At 43.0% G+C, this 15,261-nt stretch overlaps 1 protein-coding gene across 6 annotated transcripts in view; it reads left to right on the top strand.

Annotated features, from left to right (window-relative positions):
• cnga1b (cyclic nucleotide gated channel subunit alpha 1b) overlaps positions 1-15,261 on the top strand; it is a 68,981-nt gene that overhangs the window by 18,908 nt on the left and 34,812 nt on the right. For 5 of the 6 annotated variants that reach the window (XM_034164061.1, XM_034164062.1, XM_034164063.1 and 2 more), the window contains 3 exons: positions 3,707-3,839; positions 5,268-5,330; positions 5,594-5,638. In XM_034164061.1, coding sequence (XP_034019952.1) covers positions 3,707-3,839; positions 5,268-5,330; positions 5,594-5,638 — 241 coding nt within the window. Of the gene's footprint in view, positions 1-2,853; positions 3,840-5,267; positions 5,331-5,593; positions 5,639-15,261 lie in introns of those variants that run through there. The other variant, XM_034164060.1, reaches the window with a different exon arrangement.

Below are 15,261 nucleotides of genomic sequence, written 5' to 3' on the forward strand. Positions count from 1 at the left end.
CTCAGGTGCCTCCTGTTTCTGCTGATCATCCTTGAGATGTTTCTACAGTTTAATTGGAGTCCATCTGGGGTAAATTCAGTTGATTGGACATGATTTGGAAAGACACACACCTGTCTACATGTAAGGTCCCACAGTTGACAGTCAGAGCACAAACCAAACATGAAGTCAAAGGAATTGTCTGTCGACCTCAGAGTCAGGATTGTCACGAGGCACAAATCTGGGGAAGGGTACAGAACCATTTCTGCTGCTTTGAAGGTCCCGATGCTCACAGTGGCCTCCATCATTTGTAAATGGAGGAAGTCCAGATCCACCAGGATTCTTCCTAGAGCTCGACGCCTGTCTAAACTGAGCGATCAGGGAAGGACCTTAGTCATTGAGATGACCAAGAACCTGATGGTCACTCTGTCAGAGCTCCAGCATTCCTCTGTGGAGGGAGGAGAACCTTCCAGAAGGACAACCAGCTCTGCAGCAATCCACTAATCAGGCCTGTATGGTAGAGTGTCCAGATGGAAGCCACTCCTTAGTAAAAGGCACATGGCAGCCCACCTGGAGTTTGACAAAAGACACCTTAAGGACTCTCAGATCAGGAGAAACAAAATTCTCTGGTTTGATGAGACAAAGACTGAACTCTTTGACATCATGTTTGGAGGAAACCAGGCACCATCCCTACAGTAAAGCATGGTGGTGGCAGCATCATGCTGTGGGGAAGTTTTTCAGCAGCAGAAACTGAATCCAGCAGTCAGGATTGAGGGAAAGATGAATGCAGCAATGTACAGAGACATCCTAGATGAAAACCTGCTCCACAGCACTCTGGAACTCAGAGTGGGGCAACGGTTCATCTTTCGGCAGGACAATGACCCTAAGCACACAGATATATAAGATACCAAGATATCAAAGGGGTGTCTTCAGGACAACTCTGTGAATGTCCTTGAGTGGCCCAGCCAGAGCCCAGACCTGAATCTGACTGAACATCTCTGCAGAGATCTGAAAATGGCTGTGCACCGACACTCCACATCCAACCTGATGGAGCTTGAGAGGTGCTGCAAAGAGGAATGGACCAAACTGCCCAAAGATAGGTGCACCAAGGTTGTGGCATCATATTGAAGAAGACTTGAGGCTGGAATTGCTGCCAAAGGTGCATCAACAAAGTACTGAACAAAGACTGTGAATACATATGTACAAGTGATTTATTAATTTTTTATATATATTAAAAGCCAAGTGACGTGTGTGTGTGTGTAAAACTTTGATCAGATCAAATCAATTTTATTTATATAGCGCCAAACCACAACAAACAGTTGCCCCAAGGCGCTTTATATTGTAAGGCAAAAGCCATACAATAATTACAGAAAAACCCCAACGGTCAAAATGACTCCCTGTGAGCAAGCACTTGGCGACAGTGGGAAGGAAAAACTCCCTTTTAACAGGAAGAAACCTCCAGCAGAACCAGGCTCAGGGAGGGGCAGTCTTCTGCTGGGACTGGTTGGGGCTGAGGGGAGAGAACCAGGAAAAAGACATGCTGTGGAGGGGAGCAGAGATCAATCACTAATGATTAAATGCAGAGTGCTGCATACAGAGCAAAAACAGGTGAATAAAAAGGAAACACTGGGTGCATCATGGGAACCCCCCAGCTGGTTCCACAGGAGAGGAGCCTGAAAGCTGAAGGCTCTGCCTCCCATTCTACTCTTACAATCCCTAGGAACTACAAGTAAGCCTGCAGTATGAGAGCGAAGCGCTCTATTGGGGTGATATGGTACTACGAGGTCCCTAAGATAAGATGGGACCTGATTATTCAAAACCTTATAAGTAAGAAGAAGAATTTTAAATTCTATTCTAGAATTAACAGGAAGCCAATGAAGAGAAGCCAATATGGGTGAAATATGCTCTCTCCTTCACGTAGAAATCACGTAGAAACTGGGGAGAGCTGACATTTGCCGTGTGGTATGTTTATGTATTTTGGTTCAAGGATGAACACCGCCAAAATGTGAAGTTCCTATGACTAATATTTTTGGAGAAATTAGGGATATTAGGTAACAGTGAACAATGGACATTGATGTCACCATTAATCAGTCCCTGGTTGTTGTATGGCTGGGGGGCCTGGCTGCCTTTTTGTTTCTGTCTTTTGTTTTTCCTTCCAGGTGGCTTGCATTTGGGACTGAGTGGCTGTGTTGCTGAGGTTATCAGGACCTCACCTTGATCACCTGCGGCTCGTCAGGACTCACAGCTGAGGTGCATCTATATGGATTGGAACATGGTGGCATTTAAGACTGGAGTATACAGTGTGTATTTGCCAGAGACTCGACCTTGTGACCAGACGGGTGAGATCGTCGTCTCGGGAGCCATCTCATCATCAGTGGATGCAGAGAACGTCCAGGGTTTGATGCACGGTCTGTGAAAGAGGAGGGGGTGAGGTTTCACGCTCGTCAGCACACTTCCTGAGGTACGTTAGATTTTGTGACTAACATTTATACAGTCAGTAAATGTGGTGTCCCTCACACCTTTTTATATTGAGCTGTATGTTAGTCATGTATCGGCTTCCACTGCAGTGGAGTTTTGTGAACTGGATGTTCCATGCCTGCAGGTTGGGAAGCTGATTAGTAATCAAGCCAGGAAGTGTTTGCTGTTTGTACACCTTTAAGTGTTCTCTCTGTGTGTAGAGTGTGGACTCACATAATGGTTCCTTCTTTCACAGACTCGGTTTGTTGCGGCCACCTGGGGGGTGTCGGCGGGGTCCTTGGGTCCGAACAGCTTCTGGCTCCGGACCGTTAGCGCTGCTGGGAGCGCACCACGCCAGACCGCACTTTCTTTTGTTATTTTTTGTATCACTGTTATGTATTAAATTCAGTTAGCCTTTGTACCGTGCTCTGCTTATTTCATACTGGGTCCTTCAAACGCTGGTCGGTTCTCCGAGCTGCGTCCGACACATAACACTGGTAGCCAGACAAGCTCTGAACAAAGGAAATATCTCAACCTTGCCACTTCAGCACCAACTAAATTTGCCAAGTAATTAATACAATTATTGACACAACTTTCACATTTTAATTTCCTGCACTTTCAGTTAAAATCATTATAGAAACTTTGCAAAATTTGTTTCTGCCCCTGAAAAATGTCAGCTACCTATTTTATAAACACTACCCAATCTAGAACCTGTGGATCTCCTCGGTCTCTAGATTGGGTCATCAAAAAAGCTTTTCATGTTGTCATTATGGGGTATTGTGTGTAGCATTCTGATGGAAAAATGAATTTCATCAATTTTGGAATAAGGCTGTTGCATAACAAAATGTGGAACCAGTGAAGCACAGTGAATCCTTTCCAGATTCACTGTAAGCTCAGACAGGTCATTTTTGTGAACTATCAGTGTTAGCTACTGTTGTGGTAGCAGCAAAACAGCTAACTGTTACCATGCTATAACCTCCGTAGAAAGTATAACCAAAGCCAGCTGCTAAGCACACTCACTGCTAATGTTTGCAGTTCTTTGTGTTGTTTACACACAAAGTACACATAACACTGACATAAAGTACGAGTGATCAGCCGTGGGCTTCAGAATAAAGCCACATTTTAACCATTGGGAATGGACCAGGCTCCTCTCTGGGTGGTTACCATCCAGGACCTGAGATGGGTTGGTGGTGGATTCTGTGAGAGCATCACCAGCAAATGATCCCAGACTTCAGCAAAACTCAGAAGAATAACACTGTGTTTTGGCCAACAGAAAGTCACAGGAAGTGTCCATCAATGGCCAAAGTAGCTCCGATAGTCTCGCCCCTTGTTGCTAGATCAACTCTGCCCACCATCATTCTTCAGGATATGGAGAAAGAGGCAGAAGACATCACTGAGGAGGAAAGGTGGGACATGTTTTGCTGTTTGGGTTCTATTTCCTGAATTGTGATTGATGTAACTATGTTGGAAACTGCCTGCAGGTGGCGCTACAGTAATGATTATAGTAGCATGTTGTAGCTGCTGGTTGATGCTGCATTTAATTGTACTTGAAATTCTGAACCACAGAATCTCGTCTCTGCTGTTTGCGGATGATGTGGCTCTGTTGGCTTCGTCAAATTAGGACCTTCAGCGTGCACTGGGGCGGTTTGCAGCGGAGTGTGAAGCGTCCGGGATGAAAATCAGCACCTCCAAATCCGAGGCCATGGTTCTCGACCGGAAAAAGGTGCTTTGCCTTCTTCAGGTGGAGTGTCCTTGCCTCAAGTGGAAGAGTTTAAGTATCTCGGGGTCTTGTTCACGAGTGAGGGACGGATGGAGCGTGAGATCGATAGACGGATCGGTGCAGCATCTGCAGTGATGCGGTCACTGTATCAGACCGTCGTGGTGAAGAGAGAGCTGAGTAGGGGGGCAAAGCTCTCGATTTACCGATCGATCTACGTTCCGATCCTCACCTATGGTCATGAGATTTGGCTCATGACCGAAAGAACGAGCTCGCGAGTACAAGCGGCCGAGATGAGTTTCCTCCGCAGGGTGGCTGGGCGCTCCCTTAGAGATAGGGTGAGGAGCTCGGTCACTCGGGAGGAGCTCGACGTCGAAAGGAGTCAGTTGAGGTGGCTCGGGCATCTTTTCCGGATGCCCCCTGGACGCCTCGCTGGAGAGGTGTTCCGGGCATGTCCCACTGGGAGGAGGCCCCGGGGAAGACCCAGGACATGCTGGAGGGATTACATCTCTCGGCTGGCTTGGGAACGCCTTGGGGTTCCCCCGGAGGAGCTGGGGGAGGTGTGTGTGGATCGGGAGGTCTGGGTGGCTTTGCTTGAGCTGCTGCCCCCGCGACCCGACTCCGGATAAAGCGGAAGAAAATGGATGGATGGATGGATGAAATTCTGAAAAAAAAAGTGCTGTGACTCAGAAAAGTGCAGTAGAATGGCCATTCGGGTCAGAATTCCTAATTGGAAAACTTGGGCAGGATCCGTGACGACAGAGTTCAACTGTCATGGCAATGTGGTGGTTGCTGTCGGGATGGAGGTGGGTCTCAAACTCTGAACAATTCCGCTCCTCAGATGGAGAAGGAAAATTATGCATAAAAGGAGCTTGACGTCCTTTCCCCAGGCATTTAGATCAGACTCGCAAATATGTATTTGGTTTCCAAGGTGCAATTGTCTGCAGAATAAATAACAGATTGTCAATGGCGCCCCCTTCAGGCGGTGCTGTTCGCAGTGCCCCTGACTGCAGAAGCAGCACGATGCAGAAATGAGGGTGACGCACAAAAACGTTATTTATATTGATAATGCAAACTAATGTTGTATTGAACAATTGTTTCTTTTTGTTTGTTTCAGAGCTGTTGACAGAGCAGGAGCCGGAGTTCTATTCAACGTAAACAGCAACAACAACAAAGACGAGTAAGAGGAACCACAAACAAAATAGAACCCTTTTACACATTTACAGTCTGATGCAATGAATTAAAACAAACAGTTTTAATAACAAAAAAATGTGCCAAAAAATTGACAAATCAGAATGAGGTTTATTTGTCCAAATCACAAAAAGCACATATATGACAGCTACAGCTTCCTGTTTCAGAATAAAACAGGAATGCTTTAATTCTTCATAATATTCTCTCAGACAAAAGTTAAATATGATGCGGAAACATTCTTTCATCTTTCAGGGAAGAAAGAAAGAAAAAGAAGAAAGAGCGAAAAGAGAAGAAAGAGTAAGTGTTTTGATGTGGAAGTGTCAGAGTGAATGATTGACGACAAAAAAACACTGGTTTGTTTGAAAATATTTGCGATCTTGTTGTAAAGTAAACCTGTTCGGTCTTTTCAAATTTGACAAAATTTAGTCTTTACTGAAGTCCAAACAATTATAATAGCAGTTTATTTCTTTAGAATAGAACAGAATTGTTGGGTCTGCTTCTGACTGCCTGATTGTGTCCTCTGTTCACGATTTGTTTGCCACGCCCCCTGTGGCTTTCAGAGAGTGTGTGTGTGTGTGTGTGTGTGTGTGTGTGTGTCTGTCCTTCTTTCCCTGTTGTCTCTGTACCTCCTGTGTGTGCTCTCGGGTCGCATCCGTGTCTTGTCCCCTGTCGGGCTTTTGTCTTTGTTGGTCATCTGTGTGTGTCCCCCCTGTGGTTTGTCTCGTGGGGTAGGAACAGACATTGCAGCACATGCCATCGCACTGGGGCCTGGGACATACAGGGCCCATGAATTTGTCTGAACTACTTTACATCAATCAATCAATCAATTTTTTTATATTGCGCCAAATCACAACAAACAGTTGCCCCAAGGCGCTTTATATTGTAAGGCAAGGCCATACAATAATTATGTAAAACCCCAACGGTCAAAACGACCCCCTGTGAGCAAGCACTTGGCTACAGTGGGAAGGAAAAACTCCCTTTTAACAGGAAGAAACCTCCAGCAGAACCAGGCTCAGGGAGGGGCAGTCTTCTGCTGGGACTGGTTGGGGCTGAGGGAGAGAAGTGCTCTATTGGGGTGATATGGTACTACGAGGTCCCTAAGATAAGATGGGACCTGATTATTCAAAACCTTATAAGTAAGAAGAAGAATTTTAAATTCTATTCTAGAATTAACAGGAAGCCAATGAAGAGAGGCCAATATGGGTGATATATGCTCTCTCCTTCTAGTCCCCGTCAGTACTCTAGCTGCAGCATTTTGAATTAACTGAAGGCTTTTTAGGGAACTTTTAGGACAACCTGATAATAATGAATTACAATAGTCCAGCCTAGAGGAAATAAATGCATGAATTAGTTTTTCAGCATCACTCTGAGACAAGATCTTTCTGATTTTAGAGATATTGCATAAATGCAAAAAAGCAGTCCTACATATTTGTTTAATATGCGCTTTGAATGACATATCCTGATCAAAAATGACTCCAAGATTTCTCACAGTATTACTAGAGGTCAGGGTAATGCCATCCAGAGTAAGGATCTGGTTAGACACCATGTTTCTAAGATTTGTGGGGCCAAGTACAATAACTTCAGTTTTATCTGAGTTTAAAAGCAGGAAATTAGAGGTCATCCATGTCTTTATGTCTGTAAGACAATCCTGCAGTTTAGCTAATTGGTGTGTGTCCTCTGGCTTCATGGATAGATAAAGCTGGGTATCATCTGCGTAACAATGAAAATTTAAGCAATACCGTCTAATAATACTGCCTAAGGGAAGCATGTATAAAGTGAATAAAATTGGTCCTAGCACAGAACCTTGTGGAACTCCATAATTAACTTTAGTCTGTGAAGAAGATTCCCCATTTACATGAACAAATTGTAATCTATTAGACAAATATGATTCAAACCACCGCAGCGCAGTGCCTTTAATACCTATGACATGTTCTAATCTCTGTAATAAAATTTTATGGTCAACAGTATCAAAAGCATGATCACAGTGACGCGTACAGCGTGTGTGAAAGTGCACTTAAAAGTGCACATCATGCATGTTACTCTGTTATGATCCGATCGGGTTGTTTTTGTGGTTTTGTATTTTGTCTCTGTTTCTGTTCACTTGTCTCTTTCTGGTCCGTGAGTTTTGTGTGTGTGTGTGTGTGTGGGGTAGAATGTGTGTGGTGAGGTTTTACCTCTCTATTCTTTTGTCCTGAGTGTGCGTGTGTGCACCTGCATGTGGCTCCCGATGGGGTGCCTGGTCTCTGTGTGTGTGGGCATGGGTCAATCTCCTTGGTGTGGTGTGTGCATGTGGGCCCTGCCTGTCCTCTGTGCCCTCCTTCTGTGTTTTGTGTGTGTGTGTGTGTGTGTGTGGGGGGGGGGGGGGGGGTTGGGGGGGGGGGTTGGGGGGGGGGGGGGGGTTGCATGCCTCCTCCTTCCATGTTTTGCGTGAGTTTGTCCGTTGCACTGTCGCCCCTCCTTTGTTGTTCATGTCTCCACCCTGCCTTCGGGTCTATCGGTCGATCCTTCCTTGTTCGGGGTCCCGGTCCCTGTTATTACGGTTATGTTGTTAGGTACAATGTTTCTGTGTCTGTCTAAAGTGTGGTAGTTTCTCCTTATGTGCTCAGTCTTTGTTTATCCTGTCTTAGTTTGTCATTGAAATAAATTAGCATTTGGTTAACAAATGACATTTTTGAAATATCCTTAATTTGTTTGGTAAATTACATTCTGAATATTTGGAAAGGACTAATTAAACTCATATACTGTATTTACCACGATCAGTTATATTTAAATGATTTCACAGCTTTTTCATTTACTCAGTATTTGTAAGTATAAAAATGTTGAGCCAAAGAGGTTATATAGAGCACAGTTACAGTTTTAAGAGTGTATACAAACGCATGGCTTCATTTATTTTTTTATTTCTGATAGAAATGGCAGGAAACTCTGTGTGTTGCACACGAAAAATCAAGGTTCCTCAAAAGATCAGTTTTAATCACTTTAGTGATTATTTAATCATGTGCTTTGTATCTTAAAATCATCTGCTCTTGCAGATATATTTAAGTGGTTAAATTTCTTCCACTCATCATACATATCTGTTCCTGTGAATCTGAAGACATTTGCTCTTTCCTTACCAAAGTTACCCGGGGGAACAGAATATTTCAGCCTGACTTTCTCGCTCTGAAATCATCTGTGTCCCAATGTACCAAGAACAGGACAATTCCTAATGATATTCTGTTTTATATATTTTATTCCTCTCATGATGGACAATCACTCCTGTGAGTTTGAAGACATTTGCTCTTTCCTTACGGAAAAAGCAAATATTGAATATTGTCAGAATTTTTCAGACTGATTTTCTTGATCTGAGATAATCTGTTCCCTCTTCTTAAGGACATACTTAAGGACATATCAGACATTGCTATTTCAGATCACTTTCCTGTTATTTTTGAATTTATTGCTCCTCCATCTGCTAGTAAGCCACTTGTTCCTGTCTCTCGCCGCCGTTTGGTCACCTCCTTGACAGCGGGGGACTTTGCTGCTGCCTTCATGGACTCTCAGTTTTATGCCATGAATGGACTGGTTTCTCCATTACTCCCAGATAACGTCCTCTCTTCTTTCCACTCTACATGCACAGTCATTTTGGACTCTGTTGCACCGATGCGCTGCAAATCCAGGAAATCAAAATCCGACCCCTGGTTAAATGCCACGACCCGTGCCCTCAGGCAACGCTGCAGACGGGCGGAGAGAAAATGGAAAAAGGACAAACTGCAGGTGTCTCTGGGTTTTCTGAGGGACAGTCTAACTGACTATCAGAAGGTTGTGAAGGAGGCAAAAGCACAATATTTGTCTCATATTATTTCGAGCAGTTGTCATCGTCCCAGTGTGTTATTTCAGACTATAAACTCAGTTGTAAATCCACACACCTCTGTTTTGTTGGACGCTACAACCACAACCTGTGAGGAGTTTCTTCAGTTTTTTATTGATAAGGTTTCATCAGTCAGACAGAACGCTGATCAGAACTGTAATGTTGAGTTGTCTGCTCCTCGTGCACATTCTGCTGTGCTCGAACAGTTTGAGCCCATTTCTTTTGCATCTCTCGCTGATGTTGTAAAACACATAAAATCTACAAGTTGTCCTTTTGATGTTGTTCCAGCTAAGGTGCTGAAGGAGGCTTTTAATACTGTTGGGGCGGGTCTCCTAACTTTTATCAATGCTTGCCTTAGATCAGGGTCTGTTCCAGCTGCTTTTAAACATGCTGTGGTTCGACCTCTTCTTAAAAAACCTCACCTGGACTCATCAGTTTTATCCAATTTTAGACCTGTCTCTCATCTGCCATTTCTATCTAAGGTTTTAGAAAAGGTTGTCTTTTTACAGTTACAATCATTTTTAGAAGACAATCTCATCCTTGAAAAATTCCAGTCTGGGTTTAGATCGCGACACAGCACTGAGTCAGCACTTTTAAAAGTTCATAATGATATTACTCTGTCGGTGGATGCAGGGAATCCTGCTGTGCTGGTTCTGTTGGACCTCACAGCAGCCTTTGATACTGTGGATCACACAGTACTTGTTTCCCGGTTGGAACATTTTATTGGCATTCATGGTATTGCACTTGAGTGGTTTAGATCATATTTGGCTGAAAGGAGCTTTTCTGTCATGATTGGGGACCTTTCCTCATCAACTGCTCCTCTGTGCTGTGGAGTGCCGCAGGGATCTGTCCTTGGGCCGATTCTATTTTCTTTGTACATTCTGCCATTGGGGTCAATTATAACCCAGCACAATTTGTCCTTTCATTGTTATGCAGATGATCTGCAAATCTATCTGCCTGTGAGGACTAATGGGAGTGATGCTTTGTCATCATTATTTAATTGTATTCGTGATGTAAAGCAGTGGCTGTCCCGAAACTTCCTTTACCTGAATGATGGTAAAACTGAGATCATGGTGTTTGAGCGCACTGGCATACCAAATGTGGTAACACCAAATTTTGGTGCTTTGGCTAACTATGTAAAACCAGCTGTCAAGAATTTGGGAGTGATATTTGACAGCTGTTTGAGGTTCGATCAACAGATAAATTCTGTTGTCAAAGCTAGTTTTTTCCAACTTCGCCTCTTGGCTAAAATAAAGCACTTTCTCAGTAGACGTGATCTTGAGACGGCCATTCATGCTTTCATCAGCTCCAGACTTGATTATTGTAATGCACTTTATGCGGGCATTAATCAGTCGTCTCTTGCGCGTCTCCAGTTGGTGCAGAATGCTGCTGCTCGTCTTTTGACAAACACTTCTAGACGTGAGCATATTGCGCCCATCCTATACTTACTCCACTGGCTTCCATTTCGTTTTAGAATTGATTTTAAAATTTTAATGTTTGTTTTTAAAGCTATTTATGGCCTTGCACCTCCCTACTTGTCTGAAATTTTAACTTTGCACACCTACAGTAGGACGTTAAGGGCGTCTGGCCAGCTTTACTTAGATGTTCCAAGGTCAAGATATAAACGCTGGGGTGATCATGCTTTCGCGGTAGCTGGCCCCAGACTGTGGAATGAGCTACCTCTTGAGTTACGTACTATTCCTGACCTAGCACTTTTTAAATCTAAGTTAAAGACTTATTTATTTAAACTGGCTTTTAACACTTAGTGGGGAGGTGACATGTTCTGTTATTTTTATGTTCTTTTTTTATGTGTTGTTTTAAAATTTTATTTTATATGTGTTTTATTTTGTAAATTTGTGTTTTTAATGTTAAGCACTTTGGACACCAGTCGGTGCTGTAAAGCGCTTTATAAATAAATGTTGATTGATTGATTGATCTTCTATCTAGAACAGACAGTAACCAATTATCTCATGTTTTGGGTCATCTTTTCCACTCATGGACAATCACTCCTGTGAGTTTGAAGACATTTGCTTCCTTGGAAGGTCATATTTATTGACTAATTGTTGGAATGACATTAGAGTTCCTTCATTGTACAAATCTTTTATCTTGCTCAGTCCTCTGTCCTTCCACTGTTTGAATCCCAAATCATATCTCCCTGGTTTAAAGTTATTATTTCCCCAAATAGGTGCGAAACATGAACATTTAGGAGTTTCATTCAAAAAAGTGTCAGGTTCATGCCAGACTGATGTAGTGTTAATCAGAAATGGATTTCATGTACATTTTCAAAGTATTTTAGTTTGTGATGAGTTAAGGTGCAGGTACAGTGGAAGTTCCAGTGTTCTGTTTTCTATCCCTATCCAAGCTGGTACCTCTGCTGTTAATTTTATAACCATAGAATTTCTCAAAAGTCTCCAGAAGATGACATAGCGCCTTTAGTGAAGTTCCCAGATTCGTCAAAAACAAAACAGTGTCATCCTCGAAGAGAGACAGTTGATGCTCCATTCTGCTTATAGTCATGCCTGATATTTCAGCTGACTGGCAAATTGCCATGACCAGGGGTTCAATGGCAAACAAAAATAATAAGGGGGACATAAGGCAGCCCTGGCGTGTAGATCTGCCAAGATTAAAAGGTTTTGATATGTTATTTCTACTACCGGTTGGGTGTATAGTAATTGGATCCATTTTAGATACTTCTCCCCAAATCCAAATCTTTTAAGAATATCAAAAAGATACCTCAATTCGATCCTGTCAAAAGCCTTTTCAGCGTCCACTGACAGGATTGCATGGTCCCTGGCATTTTGTTTAGCATACAGAACATTTAACAACCTATGTGTGCTGTGAAATGCTTGTCTGCCCTGCCCCTGCACAAATCCATTTTGGTTGTTGGCGATCAGATTGGGTATGACTTTTTCAATTCGCTTAGCCAGGGCCTTGCATAGTATTTTACTGTTGCACGACGTTAAAGATATGGGATGATAAGATGCTCTTTTTGTTGGGGATTTACCTGGTTTTAACAGAAGAGAAATTACAGCAGACATTAGTGATGGAGGTAGTGCTCCTTTTTCGTAAGATTCTTTGAACATGTGGTAGCAATTTTCCTGAGAATTTCTTATATATTGCTGTAGGCAAGCCATCGGGCCCTGCTCCCTTCTCACTGCTCATACTTTTCAGAGCATCCAGTAGTTCTTCAACACACAAACTTTTCTCCATATTAATTTTAGTCTCCTCACCTGAAGTTGGTCCAGAACCTCATTTTGTTTTCCTGAGCTGTCTGGGTATTCAGATTTCTACAGTTCTTCTTAGTATTTTGTAATGGCAGTGTTTATTTCAACTGGATCAAACAGATTTTTTTCCATCTTCTAATTTAATAGAGTTGATTTCTTGATGTGTTTGTATCTTTTTAATTCTCCATGCTAACAGTTTTGCAGCCTTTTCTCCCTGATCGTAATATGACTGCTTTAACCATAGTAAATTGGAAGCTATCTTATTGGCAGTTAACTCGTTATATTGGGATTTCAATAAAAGAAGCTCATGTTGTTTTTCCGGGATATCATTATTATAAAGTTCCTGTTCCAACTCCCTGACTCTTTGTTTGAGAGTGTACAGTTGTGTATAATATACTTTAGATTTGTATTTAGTGTACCTTATGATCTGGCCCCTTAAATATGCTTTGAATACCTCCCATCTTGTTGAAGCATTGGTTTGGTTTGTATTCAGAGAGAAATATTCATCTATTTTACCATTGAGAAATGTTACATAATCAGGGTACTGTAGCCATTCAGACTGAAAGCGAAATCTAGGTGGTGAGGGGTTTAGGTACTTGCACTGTTAAAGAGATTGGAGCATGGTCCGACAACAGTATACTATCATACCAACATTTGTCCATTTTGGATAGTAAACTATTAGAGATTAAAAAAATAATCTATTCTAGAGTATGTTTTATACGTATTTGAGAAGCAGGAATAGTCTCTTTTATTAGGGTGAAGATGTCTCCAAATATCAGTTAAATTCAAATCAACCATGAATTTTTTTTGTAGTCTTTCTGGTTTGCTGATGGGAAGTGTCTGTAGGATGGCAAGTAGAGAAAGAGGTTCTATTAAAAAGAGGGATAAACAGGATTAGGAGCATATACGCTTAGTAAATTGACCTGGGTAGACACTATGGTACCATTAAGTATAATGTATCCTGATGGGTCTATGTATTTGTTTTTTAACTGGAAGGGAATTGATTTATGGATTAGTATCATAACTCCTCTGGCATAAGTAGTGAAGAAAGCAGAATGAATGTGTATGCGTGTATGTGTATATGCATATACAGTGAGGAAAATAAGTATTTCAACACCCTGCGATTTTGCAAGTTCTCCCACTTAGAAATCATGGAGGGGTCTGAAATTTTCATCTTAGGTGCATGTCCACTGTGAGAGACATAATCAAAAAAAAATAAAAAATCCAGAAATCACAATGTATGATTTGTTAATAATTTATTTGTATGTTACTGCTGTAAAATAAGTATTTGAACACCTGTGAAAATCAGTGTTAATACTTGGTACAGTAGCCTTTGTTTGCAATTACAGAGGTCAAATGTTTCCTGTAGTTTTTCACCAGGTTTTCACACACTGCAGCAGGGATTTTGGTCCACTCCTCCATACAGATCTTCTCTAGATCTTTCACGTTTGGAGTTTCAGCTCCCTCCAAAGATTTTCTATTGAGTTCAGGTCTGGAGACTGGCCAGGCCACTCCAGGACCTTGAAATGCTTCTTACGGAGCCCCTCCTTAGTTGCCCTGGCTGTGTGTTTGGGGTCATTGTCATGCTGAAGACCCAGCCATGACCCATCTTCAATGCTCTTACTGAAGGAAGGAGGTTGTTTGCCAAAATCTCGCAATACATGACCCCATCCATCCTCCCTTCAATACGGTGCAGTCCTCCTGTCCCCTTTGCAGAAGAGCACCCCCAGAGTATGATGTTTCCACCCCATGCTTCATGGTTGGGATGGTTTTCTTGGGGTTGTTCTCATCCTCTAAACATGGTAAGTGGAGTTGATTCCAAAAAGCTCTATTCTGGTCTCATCTGACCACATGACCTTCTCCCATGCCTCCTCTGGATCATCCAGATGGTCACTGGTGAACTTCAAATGGGCCTGGACATGTGCTGGCTTGAGCAAATAGACCTTTGTCTCATATTGCACTGTCCCCAACAAACATAACTGATATTGCACTAATCCCACATTGTCATTGTCCCATATTGCACATGTCCCATATTGCACATATCCCTCTAAAATATCAATTAACATTTAAAATACCCAACATTAATAAAAACCCTTAAATAACAACAACAAAAAAATCTAACATTAATAAATATACCTTAAAAGTTAAAATAGTTAAAAACATCCATCCATCCATCCATCCATTTTCTTCCGCTTCATCTGGGGTCAGGTCGCGGAAGCAGCAGCTCAAGCAAAGCCGCCCAGGCCTCCCGATCCACATACACCCCCCCCCCCCCCCCGCTCCTCCGGGGGAACCCCGAGGCGTTCCCAAACCAGCTGAGAGACATAGTCCCTCCAGCATGTCCTAGGTTATTCCCGGGGCCTCCTCCCGATGTGATGTGTCCGGAACACCTCTCCAGCGAGGCGTCCAGGGACTATCCGGAAAAGATGCCCGAGCCACCTCAGCTGGCTCCTTTCGATGTGGAGGAGCAGCGGCTCGACTCTGAGCTCCTCCCGAGTGACCAAGCTCCTCACCCTATCTCTAAGGAGTGCCCAGCCACCCTGCAGAGGAAACTCATCTCGGCCGCTTGTACTCGCGATCTTGTTCTTTCGGTCATGAGCCAAATGTCATGACCATATGTGAGGGTCGGAACGTAGATCGATCGGTAAATCGAGAGCTTTGCCCCCCTGCTCAGCTCTCTCTTCACCACGACGGTCCAATACAGTGACCACATCACTGCAGATGCTGCACCAATCCGTCTGTCGATCTCACGCTCCATCCGTCCCTCACTCATGAACAAGACCCTGAGATACTTAAACTGCTCCACTTGAGGTAAGGACACTCCACTGACCTGAAGAGGGCAAGGCACCTTTTTC

The sequence above is a fragment of the Thalassophryne amazonica genome, chromosome 23 (assembly GCF_902500255.1).
Source record: "Thalassophryne amazonica chromosome 23, fThaAma1.1, whole genome shotgun sequence".
Taxonomy (NCBI): domain Eukaryota; kingdom Metazoa; phylum Chordata; class Actinopteri; order Batrachoidiformes; family Batrachoididae; genus Thalassophryne; species Thalassophryne amazonica.